Source organism: Podarcis filfolensis (genome assembly GCF_964270895.1).
Source record: "Podarcis filfolensis genome assembly, chromosome: 15".
Lineage (NCBI taxonomy): Eukaryota > Metazoa > Chordata > Lepidosauria > Squamata > Lacertidae > Podarcis > Podarcis filfolensis.
Window position 1 is genome coordinate 8,695,184 of NC_139618.1, and position 17,870 is coordinate 8,713,053.

Below are 17,870 nucleotides of genomic sequence, written 5' to 3' on the forward strand. Positions count from 1 at the left end.
GCCCTGAGTTTCCATAAGACCGACCCCTCAGTGTGGCAGGCCCTGTCCTGTGGAACTCCCTGCCAGTATTCAGTTTTAATATTCTCAATAATTTCTTATTTTTTTAAATGCACTGATTGTCAGCAGTTCCCCAAGGTTGCAGGTGAGGGCCTCTCCCATTCCTACCTGGGGAATCGAGGGATCGAACCTGACTGTTTTGCATGCAAAACAATATGAGCTACAGCCCTTTTTCAATGCAATGTTGCATTCTGGGCCTTATACCCCCGAGTTCTTTAAGCACCCAAGACTTGGAAATTTCTCCCTCACACGGCATTCCTGCACTCTGCACACACCCAGGGGCACCATTTAATTTGGATTTCTCGATCATATTTTTACCCCAGCCTTCTTCCAAGAAACTTCAGGATGTTGTGCCGGACACCCACCCATCCGCCCACCTACCAGCGCCATTTCATCTTGCACAACAACCCTGTGAGGTAGGGCAAGCTAAGGAAGACAGAGAGAGAGAGAGAGTATGCCCCTGGCTCAAGGTCACCCAGTGAGCTTCATAGCTGCGTGGGGGATTTGAACCCCGGTCTATGTCTGACACTCCAACCGCTACACCACACTGCCTTTTAAATTATTCCTTTACCCATTGTACGGTTGCGTATCGGAGGGGAAGTGTGGTGCAGTGGTTAGCACCCGTGACTCCACAGGGAGCCCCGGGTTTAAGCCCTCCCTCTCCTGCATTGTGGTACGCGGGTGGCACTGTGGGTTAAACCACTGAGCCTAGGGCTTGCCGATCAGAAGGTCGGCGGTTCGAATCCCCGCGACGGGGTGAGCTCCCATTGCTCGGTCCCTGCTCCTGCCAACCTAGCAGTTTGAAAGCACGTCAAAGTGCAAGTAGATAAATAGGTACCGCTCCGGCGGGAAGGTAAACGACGTTTCCGTGCACTGCTCTGGTTCGCCAGAAGCGGCTTAGTCATGCTGGCCACATGACCCGGAAGCTGTACGCCGGCTCCCTCGGCCAGTAAAGCGAGATGAGCGCCGCAACCCCAGAGTCGTCCACGACTGGACCTCACGGTCAGGGGTCCCTTTACCTTACCTCCTCCATTGCAGGGGGGCTGGACTAGATGACCCTCAGGGTTCCCTCCGACTCTCACCCTGACCTACCTCACAAGGCTGTTGTGAAGACAAAAGCACAGAACGAACTCTCCCTCCCTCCATGAAGACCTTAGTGTTGGAGGAGCAGCTTCCCAAACCCATTCAAGCGGCAGGCGGCGGGTGTTTGTGCAAGCGCGCGTCCGATAACTCTGCCCATGCTCCGGATCCCTCTCGTCTCCTTGCCCCCCTCCCCCGCGACCCGCCCTCACAAAAGCACATTGTTACCAAATAATCCCCCCCGCCGCGCCTCCCGTTTCCTCCCGGCTCCCCGCCCCCACCCCAGCGAGGAACACCCCCCCCCGCCAAGGAGGCGGGCCCCGTTCGGCTGACGTCAATGTGGGGGCGGGCTCGGAAGATGGCTGGCGCTGGAGGGAATGCCCTCTTGCAACCGCAGCGCCGAGTGGAGCGCAGGCTTGGCGGGGCCGCGCGGGGGACGCTGCTGGGGCCGGATCGAGGAAGCGCCCATCGTCCTCCTTTTGCACCGGCCGCAGGGATTGCAATCGCCGCCTGGGTTTTAATTTTTTAACCTCTATATCGATCGATCTCTATATTTCCTTCTTTTTTTTTTTTTTTTTGGAAAGAGTTCCCTTTGGCCACCTTCCCTCGCTCAGCCCAGGAAGCACCATGAGTCTCCCTGAAGATGCAGTGAAGGAAAAATTGCTCTGGAATGTGAAGAAGGAGGTAAGAGAGAGAGGGGTGGGTGGGTCCTGAGCACTTTTTTTGCACATTTTTTTTGGGGGGGGTCGTCCCTCCCAAGAGACTGATCCCCCCCATCTTCCATTTTCCCCATCTCTCTCCCTCTGGAGTCTTCCTTTGCATTTTGGGTCTCTCCCCCCCCCATCGCCAGATAGATTCCCCATCCAACTCTCACCCCAATTTCGGGGTTTGTTTCTGGGCATTTGTGGGGCGTTTCGTTCAGGGGTGCTCCGGAGCTCGGCTCGGGTGCGGAAAGGGGGCTTGGTTTGTTTTTGAAGAACCAAGGAGGTGCTTTGAGAAAGGTCTCTGGGCAGCCATGCCTGCCCCCTGGGGGTTGCGGTGGGTCGGAGGGGTCAGCACCCACCCTTCCCGCTTTCTCATCCCATAATTGGGGTTCAGGTGGAAAAACGTGTGTATATATCCTGTTTATCGAATGGCGAAGGAAAAGCACTCTGTGCAAGCTCAGAGGCTCCCTTTCCCCCTTCGCCCACATTTTCTGTATTGCAAGGTACTGAGTGCAGGTGATGTTTGGATTTCAAATGGACACACATACACACACACTTTCTTTCTGTGTCTGTTAGTGAACACCATATATTTTTAAAGCACACCTCCCTCCCCATGTGAATCCTGGGAATTGTAGTTTACTCCTCGCAGAGCTACAGTTTCCAGGATTCTTGCGGGGTGTGTGTGCTTTGAATGGGGTGTGTGCCCCCAAAGTGCATGCTCTCACATATATTCTGCAGGCGAGACTTAAACCTTATTCTTAATGGGACTTACTATGTATTTAATGGAACTGACTCTCTGGTAAAGAGCACACAGAACCACAGCTTGGATTTGACTTAGGGGCCTAAGACTCTAGAACCTGTTTTCTTCCTAGGTTCTGCTTTCGAAACACCTGGCAAGCAAACCTGCTCCCAGTTTGGAAGCTGCTGGGGATGTTTTTCATTTGAGCCTGGGGTTTGTCAGGCTCAGCTTTCAAGCGCTCGGCTCTGTGAAGAGAGCAGTTTCCCTGGTGCATCTTCAGTTAGTCCTCCTCCTTCCTACTACCAGCTGTGTAACCAGTAGCCAGCCTGATACAGTGTCTCTGGGCGTGTGCAGAGTGCCGTTCTCCCACCACCGCAGCACACATAGCTGGAAGAACTCCTCTGTAAGTCTGGACTGGCTCAGGAGCTGCCAGCTCAGAGGTTGTGGTGTTGGAGGCTGCTTTGAACCCCCAAGATCTCACAGATTAAAACAACATTGCTCTCAGGGAGGAAGATTGCTCCAGTGTTGCACTAAACCTGGGATCTGCCTTAACACCAAGCAGATCACTCGACCGGCTGACTAGCAGAGCAGAACCAGGGAAGCAGCCTCAGACCATTGCTCCACCTAGCTCAGTATTGCCTACACTGACTGGCAACAGGGCTTCAGGCAGGGGACGTTCCCAGCTCTACCGTTGGGGATTGTGACCTGGCCGGAGGCGAGACAATAAAGGCATTTTACTGTCTGATTCACTTTGCAGACTCTGAGCACACTTCCCCAAATGCCTTTGGAAAGCCTTGTCCCCTGTAGGCAAAAGTTGCTTATTTGTGTGGGGAGAGAGATGGTAAAAAGAGCGGGTCTGGAATACATTTTTTTGAGGGGTGTGTGTGTGCATACTGGCATACTGGCTGAAAGCACCAAAAGTCTTCACCAGCTCATTTCCACACACACACACACACACACACACACACACACACACCCTGCCTTCAGTGAGTCTTGCACAGAGATAGAGTAGCAATCTGTTCTTCGGTGGGGAGGGGGCTTCTAGGATGGCGATAGATGCTTTGGTTTTGGGGTGGGGGGGCAGCTGGATCTAGAGGGTTCATCTCCATGCTTTCTCTCTCCTCTTCTCTACCTCCCCCCCTTTATCAGTTGCCGCGTCCTCAGTGACGCAGATGCTTCTGCCTTGCTGATGTGTGTGTGTGTGTGTTCATCGAAGTGTGTTGGTGGGGGGGGGGGACACGGGGACATGAATTCATTCAAAAATTGCAAGAGCTGCATCCAGCCCTGTGTCCCCTGATGCATGTTAAGTAGCCCCGACAGCTTGATTTAAAGGGATCTGCTGCGAATTAGCTGCCTGGGTTCTAATCCATCAGTTAATTGATCTGAGAGCTGCATATAAATTTGCATATGAATGACAAACGGAGGTTCTGAAGTGGGAGGGGGAGAAGAATTATTATATTTTCAGGGGAGGTTATTTTATCTTAGCTGGTGCAAAAAAAAAAAGTTTCCTCAAAACACATCCTTTTGTGTGTGTGTGTGTGTGTGAGAGAGAGAGAGAGAGAGAGAGAAAGAGAGAGGTACAAATCTTCCTAAGACAGATTTAAAAGAAGCTCCTTATGTGAGAGAGTCACACAAGTCTCTTCCACTCACAGATTTATCAGGGCTTGCAATATGATATCTTAAAGATGTACTTGGTTGTATCCAATGTGTAGATGTGCTTAGATTAGACCCACTGAAATTAATGGCCATGACTGACTTAGGTCTATATTTTCAGTGAGTCTACTCTGAGTAGCCCAATATGTTTCGAATCCTAGAATTGTGCAGTCGGATGGGACCCTGAGGGTCATCTAGTCCAACCCCCTTGCGATGTAGGAATCTTTTGCCCAGTGCCGGACTCAAACCCACAACCCCAAGATCGAGAGTCTCATGCTCTCCCGACGGAGCTTTTAATAAGGTGGCGCTTTTCAATCAATCAATCAATCAAAACTCGGATCGACTTGTCCAACTAATCAATTTCCTAGCCTACACCAGGCAGTTTCATGCAAGCCAGGAATCTCTCCAGGAAGATGTGAAAATAGAGATTAAAGGCATAAGAAGAGTTTGCTTGGGAGGAAGCCAAGGTCCATTCAGTCCAGCATCTCAGAGTGACTGACTAGATACCTCCGGCAAGCACATTAGCAGTGCAAGAAGCCAGTAGCCCTGTCCTGATGGGCAAGAAATTTGATTTGGTTTGCATTTAAAGCCAAATCTATTGAACTCATGCAGTTAAGCGGTAGACTGCTCCTCAAACAGAGACTCTATTTGTAGCTATCGTTGTTAATAAGAGCAGAGTCCTGCAGGATCAGACCAAAGTCCTATTAAGTCTGCCATCCCACAGTGGCCAACTACTGTAGATGCCTCTGGGAAAACCCCAAGAAGGGCTCTGAAGCTACAGCCCTCTACTGGTGGTGTCCTCAGCAAGCTGGAATTCAGACGTAGGACTCGAACCCATGGCTTCGATTTACAAGAAAGGAGAATCTGACTAAACATCAGGAAGAACCGTTTGACAGTGGAACAGACACTCTCAGGATGTGGTGGATTCCATTGGGGGTTTTTAAGCAGAGGTCTGTCTTGGATTCCTGCCTTGCATGGGGTTGGACTGGATGACCCTCAGGGTCCCTTCTGACTCTTGCGATTCTGTGATTCTAGGTAGACTGCCTCTGGACATGGAGGTTCTACGCAGCCGTTATGGCTCATTCTTAGTCCTCTTCTTCTTCATGAATTTGCCTGTACGCATCCCCTTTCTGAAACCAGCTTGTGCCCATGGCAGCGAGTCAGACCAATGAAATCAAGGCTGTGTGTATTAATGAGATTCTCCGGGCTGCTGAGATGGCTTGCCTGATGGCAGCTGTCAGCAGTTCATGAAGCAGTTGCTGAATATGCGCAAATCTCCGGGGTCCTCCTAGGCCCAGGGCGGTCCAGGTTTTTGGCAGAGTTGCACCCAGGTTCCCAGGAGACCTCTGCCTCCCTCCCCCTCCCTACATTTATGGAGGGTTTTATAAAGGTTTATATAATACAGCCAGCAATCGAGGCGTGTCTTGGAGACACAGTTTTCTGCACACCCCTGCTTCCTGATAGGTAGACAAACAGGAAAGTTGGGGAATCCTGGGGGCCGCACTCCCTTCTAGGAGGCCAATTGGGGGGCCATGTGCCCTGGTGGGTGGGGCAAGAGGCAAAAGTGGGTGGAGCAATAAGTGTGAGTTTTACCTTCTAGCAGAGTAAGCTAATTTTATCGCACACTCTTCTTTGCCCTCCGTCCAGCCAAGAAAGCAGCATTATAGAAGTTATACCCGCCATGCAAAGGACCCAAGGAGCTTTTAGATTTCCCACAATGCCTTGGTACAACACTACATGGCGGCCATTTTTAGGAAATTTAAATGGCAGCCGACCGCTAGGAAAAAGTGGTCTCAGGGCAAACGCTGGCAGTGGGCATTGGAAGGGCAGTAGTGTCCCGAGTGCCTGTTGCTGATGGCAAACCTGCCCCCTCAAAAGGGTCCGGAAGCTTCCTTTGTGGGAACATCCAGCCCACCTTTGCTTAAACCACTTCCTGGCCACGCAGATGTGTTTCGATTGCTAAAGTGTACTCTGATTTCCCCCTTTCCCTCGTGGCATTTAATTCTCTGGATCTTTTTGCGCCGAAGCAGTAAATTAGGCTTTTGCGTGCAGCAAATTGTTGCCCTTGCCCTGCTTGGGAAACTGCTAAAATTGAGTTCCTTTTCCTAAGCAATATGTTTCTCCGCCTCAAACCGATCCGTTTCAGGTAAATCTTCGTCCTTGGGGGAACATTTAAGAACTTATTTGCTGGCTTGGATTTTCTGGCGGCCTTGCTTGCTGTTCCCACTGGGAAGCAATTTATTTCCTTGACTTTAAGAGAAAGGCAGGCCTGTAAAATGTCTCGAGAAATTTGGCTCAGTTGCCTCCCGACGTTTACCTCCTCCGTGGGGAAGCCTGTCTGATGAGAAGTGTTGTGAAGCTCGCTGATCTTTCTTCAGCTGATTTATGGGTTTCTGCAAATCTGAACCAGATTGACATGGGCGATCCAGCTTTGACCCTCGGCGACCACTCAGTATGGGCTGTGCAGACCCAAAACTCTGGGAAGAGTGCAAGAGGTGGTCTCTGTGCAGGGAGGGGGTCCAGTGTAGTCAAACTTCTTTTGGCCAGGGAGCTACTCTCACCCACCACTTTTCCACACAGCTTTCCCCCTCCTCAGCAGTGTTCGAAATTAGACAGGTGCCTTTTGCACCTGACTATTGACCATTTAAAGGGACACGGGTGGCGCTGTGGGTTAAATCACTGAGCCTAGGGCTTGCCGATCAAAAGGTTGGCAGTTCGAATCCCCGTGACGGGGTGAGCTCCCGTTGCTCGGTCCCTGCTCCTGCCAACCTAGCAGTTTGAAAGCACATCAAAGTGCAAGCAGATAAATAGGTACCGCTCCGGCAGGAAGTTAAATGGCATTTCCGTGCGCTGCTCTGGTTCGCCAGAAGTGGCTTAGTCATGCTGGCCACAAGACCTGGAAGTCGTACGCTGGCTCCCTCAGCCAATAAAGTGAGATGAGCGCCGCAACCCCAGAGTCGTCCGGGACTGGACCTAATGGTCAGGGGTCCCTTTACCTTTTTATTGACCATTTACGACCAAGTGAAGATGCCTGGACACCAGGATGGTGCCTGACATCTCCACCATTTGGAGATGCATACCTGGGGATTTTACAGCCATCTTGTCCAAAAATGGCAACTAGACATTCCGTTTTGGTGACTGAAACCTTGGTTTAAGGAGCCATTTGGCACCTAGCTTATATAACTGAGTTTCTAGCACTGCTCCCCAGCACTCACTTTACATGGTGGTGCTGGGTAGTTTATATCTTTGCTCATCCCAAAGCCATGTCTATCTTTCTCTCTTTGCGACGGCCACCAAAATCAGTGGGGAGTTGGGGAGGGGCGGGGGCTTTCCAGGCTGGAGGATAGTCAAACTAGAGTCTAGACTAGAGGTGTGAAGGCATTGAGCGGAGAGTTATGACTCAAAAATGGTCTGTGTTCTCCCACATCCTTCTGGGTCTTCACATATCTAGTCTAGACCCCAAATCCTTGTGGGCTTCTAGATCCACAGCAGCCACTCTCAACTTTGGTTCCCCAGATGCTCTTGAACTACAACTCCCATAATCCCTCACTACTGGCCATGCTGGCCAGGAAAGATGGGTGTTGTAGTCCAACAACATCTAGGAACCCAAGGCTGAGAAAATCTGGCCTAGAGTCTGGACCCTGAACAGGAAAGTTTATCTTGTTTGGCTTCTGTTGCCATTGCAGCTTTGAGACTTGGCAAGTCACCATTCACACTGGATGCCAATTTGTTTCCAGGCTCGGTTCAAGTTGCTAGTCCTGGCCTGTCATCTGATGGTTGCAGCGGGTAGGGAATGGAAAATCAGGAGGGAGAATGGATTGGAGTATCATGAACAAGGGCATTCTGCACTGCGAGATTTTGTTGCGGGGCTCCCCTGATTTTAATTCCAATTCCTTTTTGCTCCTGTTTTCTATGCAAAGTCACATGGCTTCCTCCAAAGAATATTGGGAACTGTAGTTTAACCCTTACAGTGCTATAGTTCCCAGCACCCTGAATAAAGTGGTCAAAGATCTTGTGAACCGCCCTGAGATCTTGTGATGAAGGATGGTATATCATCATCATCATCATCAAAGCAGCACACAAAAATCAATGAAGCAAGGGTAAAACATAGCCTATAATACCTCTGTCATATTAAAACAAGTAAGCTTTTTTGTTTTAAAAAACCACTTTTTTATTCCTCATTTTGCCCTAGTATCTCGCTTGCTCTTCACAACACAGGAAAGAAACACCTCCATGTTTCTTCTTCCCTGATTTCATTGTGTTCGCCAGGTGCTGAAATTTTAATAGAGGCTTCCCTATATCCAGGACAGCAAGATCCTATTAACTACGAAGCCATTAGCTAAATTAAATGAATTTCTGTCTGTTTTGGAGTGGGTTCAGGGCCTCCAATGTAAGACCCCATCTGTGCTCAGGTCTGTGGGCATGAAAGGAATGGTGCCCATTTTTCAAACTGCATCTCCAGGCAGTTTTTCAGGGCAGAATCATAATTCTCTAGCTGGTCGGAAGTTTGGGGGAGCGGCAGCGAAAGTCTCTTACAGGTTTTTTGTTCAAAGCAAAGCAAAGCAAAAATGCCCAACTGTCTCCAACAACCTGCATCTGATTCAGAGAGAATGGATTGTGTTGCTTCACTGCCTGTAGCATCTTAAAACTTTTGCTGTTGTAATGCATGGTACGTTTCTAGATCTGGAATTAGGTATGGGGGGACACCCCCCTCCTATGATCAGAAATACTGCTAGCATGCCAAGGGTGTCTGTCTGCCACCACTGAGTAATTCTCCCATCCTCAACGAGAGGGCAGGGAAGTGTGATCTATCACAGCCCTCCCCGACATAATGTGCAATTTGCGGTTTCAGTTGGACTAGAATATGCTTGGTGGATTTGTGCCCATCTGGGAGACATTTTGCTTGTTGCTGTTGCTTCCCTCTTTGCAGTGATGGATGGCTGTAGACTCTAGACTCCCAAGCACAGAGAAACTTGTGCTGGATCGTTTTCAGTCCCGAGCATGGGATGAATAATCAGACACCAGCAATTTTTGCTCCCGTTTCTTTCTTTCATAAGAGTTCTCTTGACTTTCCTGGTCTGCAGTGAGCTCTTGTCTGCCCCTGGAACTGTGGGGTCTCTGCCTAACACAAGGAGTCTCTGGCTTGCCACATGGGGTCTTTGGCTTGCCATGTGCTATTCCGGCTGCCACGTGGTGTCTCTGGCTTGCCACGTGGCGTCCCTGCCTGCTACGTGGTGTCTTTGGTTTGCCATCTGGTGTCCCTGACTTGCCACATGGAGTCTCTGGCTTGCCACATGGAGTCTCTGGCTTGCCACGTGGTGTCTCTGGCTTGCCACGTGGTGTCTCTGGCTTGCCACGTGGTGTCTCTGACTTGCCAAGTGGCGTCTCCAGTTGCCACATGGTGTCTCTGGCTTGCCACATGGAGTCTTTGGCTTGCCATGTGGCTTCTCCGGTTGCCACGTGGTGTCCCTGCCTGCCACGTGGTGTCTTTGGTTTGCCAGATGGAGTCTCTGGCTTGCCACATGGTGTCTCAGTCTCTTGGCCCTTTGCCTCTGTTCTGCTCGCTCCCCTCAAAACCTGGCCCTTCCTCAGCGCACAAATCTATATTATCTCAGTACAGTGCTTTCTGGGTCTTCTGCCAAGGCAAACAGGGAATGGAGCTGGTTAAGACAACACCGCTTGTTCGAGTGAGCAGGAAGGGGGCCGCCCCGTAGTTCAACAAGGCTGTCCAGGTGTTGCCTTAGCGATGCTACTTAGAGGCCCATTTCCACTCCCTCTCGCTTCCTGCTTGTCAATGTGCCAAGCTTTTGCCTCCTGCCACTTCTCCGAGAACTGGCTTGCGTCCCGGGAGGACTGCCCGCCTTTCCGAAGTCAAAAGACAACCCAATACAGTTCCATTCTTTCTTTTGGGGGAACTCTGGGAGTTTGTGAGGGGACAAGGGGTCTCCTAGCACTCCTCGGCACTTTTAACAAACGACAGACCCCAGGATTTTGGTGGCTCAAGGAACCAGGACTGCTTAAAGGGGTATAACGCTGCTTCAAATGTATGGGGCAGGTGTGGCCCTAGTCGTTCAGGGGCCTCTTTCTATAGGGCCCCATCAGTTCAGGATTTTCAACAGGCTTTAAAAGCCCACTTCACTTCAGGTTCCTTTTTCTGCAAGCGTTCTTGGTGCTTGTCGTGGCTCTTGGAGAGGGGTTGCAGCAGGGAAGTCAGGCTTCTTCAAGGAACTAGGCCGGAGATTTGAGACAGTGAAGGACTTGCCCATGGGGCAGCCCCAGATGGACGTAAGGAACAAAAAGCTCTTGCAGAAGAGGAGGCCAGTATCTCCTGGCCCAAGGAGGTTCTGTTTCCATCTTGTGACTCCTGGTCCCTCGGAGCCACTGGTTTCTGAAGCAATATTTGAGCTCTGCTGTTCTGGAGTCTCCAGCCTGAGCCGTTCTAGATGGCCTGTGCTATCAGAAAAAAGACAAACCTGACCAAGGATGGAGCAACTTAGAGGCGTAGCAAACTAGCTTATGGCAAGCCAGACTGTCTGTCCATCTATCACAGCCTTATTGGTGTAGTGTAGTGGTTAGAGGGAGACATGGGTTCAAATCTCCTCTCGGCCATGAACCCTAATGCTAACACTGATATTATTTATTTATTTATACATACATACATACATACATACATACATACATACATACATACCCTGCCCATCTGGCTGGGTTTCCCCAGCCACTCTTCCAACAAAATATTAAAAATACAATAAAACGTTTATGGCTTCCAACAAAATATTAAAAATACAATAAAACGTCAGACATTAAAAACTTCCCTAAACAGGGCTGCCTTCAGATGTCTTCTAAAAGTCAGATAGTCGTTTATCTCTTTGACATCTGATGGGAAGGCGTTCCACAGGCCGGGCGCCACTACCGAGAAGGCCCTCTGTCTGGTTCCCTGTAACCTCACTTCTCACAGTGAGGGAACCGCCAGAAGGCCCTTGGCGCTGGACCTCAGTATCCGGGCTGAACGATGGGGGTGGAGACGCTCCTTCAGGTATACTGGGACGATGCTGTTTAGGGCTTGAAAGGTCAGCACCAACACTTTGAATTGTGCTCGGAAATGTACTGGGAGCCAATGTAGGTCTTCCAGGACCGGTGTTATGTGGTCTCGGTGGCCGCTCCCAGTCACCAGTCTAGCTGCTGCATTCTGGATTAGTTGAAGTTTCTCGGTCACTTTCAAAGGTAGCCCCACAAAGAGCGCATTGCAGTAGTCCAAGCGGGAGATCACCAGAGCATGCACCACTCTGGCGAGGCAGTCTGTGGGCAGGTAGGGTCTCAGCCTGTGTACCAGATGGAGCTGGTAGACACAGAATTGACCTGTGCCTCCATGGTCAACTGTGAGTCCAAAATGACTCCCAGGCTGCACGTCCTTTAGTGGCACAGTTACACCATTTGGGAACAGGGAGTCCTCCACACCCACCCGCCCCCTGTCCCCCAAAACAGTACTTCTGTCTTGTCAGGATTCAACTTCAATCTGTATAAACCTTGAGCTCCTTAGAGAAAAGGTGGGATAGAAACACAATAAATAGAATAGATAGATTATTGAGACTGACAGGCAGTAGCTCTCTGGGGTTTCAGGCAGATCCTTTTAACTGGAGATGAATGGGCATTGCACACCTGGGATTGTCTTCTTGCAAAGCAGGTTCTCTATCTCTGAACTGTGGTTGCTTTCTTCTTCTTCTTCTTTTTCATAATCTTTTTATTAATTTTTTAAAGATTTTACAAATTCTTTTAGACAACACTCAAAGCAAATCTCTCATATCCCTTGACTTCCCACCAGCCTTCCATGGTGTTCTTGTCTTACCATATAAAACTGCTATATTTCTCATATTCTACCCATCTTATACATTAATTCTAACTTATTAAACTACCAATTCTCATCTGTTGCTATACTTTAAATCCTGCATATGTTTTAACATAATCACGGTTTTTTAAAATCAAATATTCCACGAAATATTTCCATTCTTCAATAATTTTTCTTCTTTGATTCTATCAGTCAGTCTAGCCATCTCAGTTTATTTCATCTTCATAAGCCAATCTTCTTTCATTGGGACTTCTTCTTTTCAACTTATTTTATTTTACTTATGATTTTCAATTTTATACATTTCAGCAATTTTACAATCATTTTAACATTTCAAAGCTCGACTGCCTTCCCCCTCTTTCTGCGGTTCCTTAAATTTATTTTTTGCATTTTCTGCGTTTTCCAAATTAACTTAATTTACTCATTTATTCATCTACTTTAAATATATATTCTTATAAAACTGCAGGTTATTTCAATAATCCTGCCAATGTTCTTATCTGTTTACAGTTTATTTATAAATAATTTATAAATATTCAATAAACCATTTTTATTAAAAAAAGTTTGTTGTCTTGATTTCTTATTTTTCCGGCAAGTTTCACCATTTCTGCATATTCCATAAGTTTTTGTATCCGTTCTTCTTTCGCTGGGACTTCTTCTTTCCACTTTTGCACATAGACTGTTCTTGCCACCGTTGTAGCATACTTAAACAAATTAAAACTATTCCTTCGAAAGCTCTGGACCAGTTACACCTAACAGAAAGGCCTCAGGTTTCTTGGGAATCATTACTTTAAACATTTTTTTAAAAAAACTCATTATAAAATAATTTTCCAATAGCCTTTCGCCTTTATGCAGGTTGAACCGTGTTTGCTTTCCAAGTGTGCTGGTTCTGGGCCACCTTGTCCACTTTGGCTGTGTGACTGTTGGCTCCTTCCTCGATGGCAGAGTAAGTCCAACCAAAATCCTCTGCAGCCCCTAGCCAAGAGCACTTGAGCCTTCGACGTCTGCTTCTTCTTCCATCCTTCTGTGGCTTCCAGTGATGGATTTCTCCCTGATGGACCAAACTCCAAGCCTGGAGTGTATTGGCGACTGCTATCTGCCTTCTGCTCGGCAATGTAGCTTCTGTCCTGATTTCGTGTCCTCCTGGATCAGATCCACGGCTGGCTGGGCCTTCGCAACACATGGCGCTGTTGCCTCTCCTGCCTGCCCACACATTCTGTGGCTGTGATTCAGCTCTGCTGGGCAGCGTCTTGGCGTTGCATCCCTCTTTTAAGTTGCCCGGTCGTGGTCGACGGGAGAGGAGAACAGGTTAGCAGCTGGCTGCCTCTTGCCAAGTGTTGCATTGCTGTTCGCTCGAGTGCAGGAACCTGGGAAGATTTTGGCAGCCCATCCACATTGCCACACCGCAAATGTGCTTCTCAAGTGGTTTCAGGATCCAACAGTCTTGCCTTCTGCTTTGGGGAGATGCCATTTCATACAATGTCCACAGCACCCACCTGTTCCACCAAACTTGTAACTTATCATAACAAAGGAATGAGATTAATTTGGCATGGCTTGTTTCTGAGAAACCCATAGGATTTATCCTGCAGTGTTTTTACTCCTCACTGCCTCCTCCTTTTCAGATAGACACCCTAGACAGGCTTCAGTGCCCTGTGCAGCAAGCGCTTGGGCTCAGAACTGGTTAAGCACTTGGGGGCGACTCCAGCTGTGTTTTCATGTCCTTCTAAAACATGTTTGGAGCTTCCAGCTGTCATGCTCCTATCCCAAAATAGAATTCCCCAGGAAAAAGGGATTGATTGTTTAACCGTTTTGGGGAACTGTAGCTCTGTGGACAGAATAGAGATTCTCAAACCACCCTCAGTGCCCTTCAGTTCCCAGGATTTTGGGGGGAAAGCCATATTTGAAAGTACAGTGGTACCTCTGGTTACGTACTTAATTCGTTCCGGAGGTCCATTCTTAACCTGAAACTGTTCTTAACCTGAAGCACCACTTTAGCTAATGGGGCCTCCTGCTGCCACCGTGCCGCCGGAGCACGATTTCTGTTCTCATCCTGAAGCAAAGTTCTTAACCCAAGGTACTATTTCTGGGTTAGAGGAGTCTGTAACCTGAAGCGTATGTAACCTGAAGCATATGTAACCCGAGGTACCACTGTATTTAAAGTGACATGATGCTGTTTTAAATGTGTAGTGCAGATGGGACTTTAGCCAGCATTCCATAGCCAGCAAATGAATTTGACCATAGAATCACAGAATTGTAGAGTTGGAAGGGACCCCAAGGGTCATCTAGTCCAACCCCCTGCAATGCAGGAATCTCCACTAAAGCTTCCATGACAGATGGCCATCCAGCCTCTGCTTAAAACCCTCCAAGGAAGGAGAGACCACAACCTCCCATAAATAGGATGTGGGTTTTTTTGGGGGGGGCGGGGGGCGGGAGTCAGTGTTTCTGAATTTTTTTCTGAAAAAATGTTCTGCTTCTGCAAATCTCAAGTCTGCTGATCCATTCCTTTTGTGGACCGGTGGCGTAGTTTTGGCTGTCTGGTGAATGGCGGTTGCAGCCAGAATGCTGGGAAAAGAAGGAATAAATAATCAAACAGGCAAACCTGGCTGTGGCTCCCCACTCACATTTGGCTTGGCCAAAGATCCAGAGACAATAATGTTTTCCAAAGCAAGCGAAGGGGGTGGGGTGGCAGCTTTGCAATGCTGCCATCACGCTTCTTCTTCTTCCTGCAGAGGTTCTTGCCTGTTCAGTGTGCTCCTTCGTTTTCCTTCCCTCCTCTGCCTTAAGCCAATTGCTTGCAAATAATTATTCTTTCAATTTGCTTTCTGTCCAGCTGTGCTGGGAGGCATCTTTTTCCCTCAGTGGTGCTTGCTGCAGAATGTCAGTGCAAACAAAAACGAAACCCTCGGTGCCTTCCTGCACGGCCTCCTGTTCAATTTGCTCTGATCCTGCACTCATTTGGCTTTGTTCTAAGGCAGGCGTGAAAGGTCACTGCGAGACATCTTTCGGGGATGCTTGGCTCCTCCTTGCAGGGTGGAGATTTATTTGTTTGTTTTTGTGCTGCTGCTATCGAAAAACAGCCAAAAGCACAGGGTTAGAGCACTGCTTTCTTTAATCGACTGACACAGCAACGCCCAGCAAAAAACAGCGAGGGCCATGGGATTGTCACTTAGACTGAACATTAAAGCAGGCTTGCATGTTGGACAGAAACAGGTATAAAAGCTCCCTCAAGACAGCTGCTTGTTTTAGGAGGATTGGAGGGGTGATTTGGAGCAGAGGAAAATTACCAGTTTTCCATCTGCTACTTTTTCTCTTTTCCTAATTAACTGCTCCCCCTTAAGAGGACTTAGTGGCAAGAGCTCACCACTCTGTCATTTGGCGGAAATAAAGGATCGGCAGAGACACCCATTGGCATGAGGGGGGCACCAGAGGGCAGCCTGGCAATGGCCCCTTCGACATTGGCCCTGGGAAAATCAGTCCCCAAGACCCTGGAGGATCTTTGCCAGTCAAAGCGGTTAATACCAGGATAAAATCATAGAATCGTTGAGTTGGAAGGGACCCCAGCGGTCATCTTGTCCAACCCTCTGCAATGCCATTGGGATAGATGGCCAATACATTCCTCTCATTCATAGAGTCAGTGGGAACATAGGACAGAGAACTCAGCCTTCTACTGAATCAGAACATCTATCTCACTGTTGTCTGCACTGACTGGCAGCCGCTCTGCAGGGTCTAGGTCACCCTACCAGGAGATACTGTTGAGGACTGATCCTTGGATTATTATTTTTTGCATGGAATAGCAGGTTGTAGACTTGTGGAATTGTAGAGTTGGAAGGGACCATGAGGGTCATTTAGTCCAACCCCCTGCAGTGCAGGCATCTTTTGCCCGACGTGGGGCTTGAACCCACAACCCACAATGCTCTACCAACCGAGCTTTCTCAGGCCCGCCTGATGCTCCACCACCGAGTGAGCTGGGGTCTTGCAGCCGAGAAGCAGAGCACATTTGCATGTGAAACTTCTGCGCTCAATGCTTGGCATCCCCTGTCATGAAGAAATCAGGTACCAGGTTGTGGGGAAAGATACTCACTCTGCCTGAGGCCCTGGAAGCCTGTGGTCTGTTTAGGCGACACATGCCTAGACAAACAGCCCAACCTGTTGCCAGACTCTCTAAGGTTCTCCCTCTGCGTCTTTATGACCCATTGAGTGTCACTTTCCATGCATAAACTTCTTTATTTCTTCCTGTTCAGGTGAAGCAGATCATGGAAGAAGCCGTCACCCGGAAGTTTGTGCATGAAGACAGCAGCCACGTCATTGCATTGTGCGGTAAGTGAATAATTGTCGTGTTACGGTGCACAAAACCGTTGTGTTATCATTGCTTCATGCAGCAAGTGACAAATCGTTGCTTCGTCGCTGTATTATGTGGTAAGTAACAAAATTGCTGGAGCTCCAAGCTGGTGTAAACTAGGGTGTCCTTTGTAATTTTACTACCATGTACTGTGTGTGTGTGTGTGTGTGTGTGTGTGTGTGTGTGTGTGTGCGCGCGCGCTGCAACAGCTTTGCAGCCCAACAGAACCACAAGTTCTGTGCCTGGAATGCATGTTGCAAATCATGACTACATTAGCCACAGTTGAATACACCGGCTTTAATCAGATTGTAGAGTTTAGAGAGCCAGGAACTTTATTGCTGAGCCGTTGTTAGGAGACAAGGCAGATGTTCTGCCACTGTGCTATGGCCCCTCCCTGATCACCAGCCGTTTTGAACCAGTGGGCACAGAATACCCTGTGTGCCCCTCCGCAGGAGGGAGGCAACGCAAGGCCTTTGCAGTGGTGGCTCCCCGCTTGTGGAATGTCCTCCCTGTGGAGACTCACCTGGAGCCCTCTCAGTTTAGTTTAAGGCACTCTTGGCCCTTAGTTTGAAGGGTTTTTAAGTATTTCTGACCTCTTTTGGTGGGGCAGGATCTGCTGGCGCTGTCTTCTATTTGTATGGAAGCATGTTTCGTTTTTTAGGTTTTAGTATTTTTGTTGTGTTAGCAGGTCACTTTTCAGTCATTTTTAGGAGCAAAGTGACTAATCAAGTAACATATTAATAACAATAACTCCCCTAGAAAGTACAGGCACTCTACTAACCCTTAAGATATTTGAAGATGGTCATTGCATGTCTCCACCTCGTTGGTTTCCCCTTCTGCTTCCTGAAAGACCTCTAGGTTCAGTTTCTGATCTCTTTCGTTGAGAGGATCGTGGATATATAGCATGGCACTAGATGGATAAAGTTTCCATTTGGGACAAACCTCTTTCACATGGTCCTTCTATGTAGTACATTCCCTCCTACTCAAGTATTTGAGTGGATCATTTTATGTTTTGCTTCAGCGCTGTGCGGAGGCGAGTGCTGTTCCATTTGATTGACACCCGCTGTTCAACACTAGTGGTTTTTGATTGATTCCCCACTTTAAGGAAATAAAATAAGATCCCCCTGCTAGGCCTCTTTACTGGCACAGAGGCTGGTTTATTTTTGTTCGTTTTTTTTGCGGAGTTGTGGCTTGTGCTTCAAGTGACAGTTTTATTGGCAACCTTTTTTCATTTCGCTTTTTGTTAACAACACCTGAAACGTTAGTTGCTTGGCAGTCCTTCCCAGCTAGGAAAAGGGTTGTATTACAATCTGCCTCCCCAGTACCCCAGGAATGTCTTTTTGCAGTCTCTTGAGAGATGGGAAGTGTTTGCAAAGTTTATGCAGAGCATCCCCAGCAGGTCGGATGGTTGTGCTGAAGGGCGGCGAGGCGCAGCGCATGGTTAACCTATGGAACTCT

At 48.5% G+C, this 17,870-nt stretch overlaps 1 protein-coding gene across 16 annotated transcripts in view; it reads left to right on the forward strand.

Annotated features, from left to right (window-relative positions):
* Positions 1-1,432: 1,432 nt before the first annotated feature.
* The window catches only part of SGSM2 (small G protein signaling modulator 2), an 81,086-nt gene continuing 64,648 nt past the window's right edge, over positions 1,433-17,870 (forward strand). For 6 of the 16 annotated variants that reach the window (XM_083587480.1, XM_083587489.1, XM_083587488.1 and 3 more), the window contains exons 1-2: positions 1,434-1,821; positions 16,315-16,390. In XM_083587480.1, coding sequence (XP_083443606.1) covers positions 1,765-1,821; positions 16,315-16,390 — 133 coding nt within the window. In that variant the 5' untranslated portion in view covers positions 1,434-1,764. Of the gene's footprint in view, positions 1,822-16,314; positions 16,391-17,870 lie in introns of all 16 variants that reach the window. The other 10 variants (XM_083587494.1, XM_083587490.1, XM_083587493.1 and 7 more) reach the window with 3 other exon arrangements.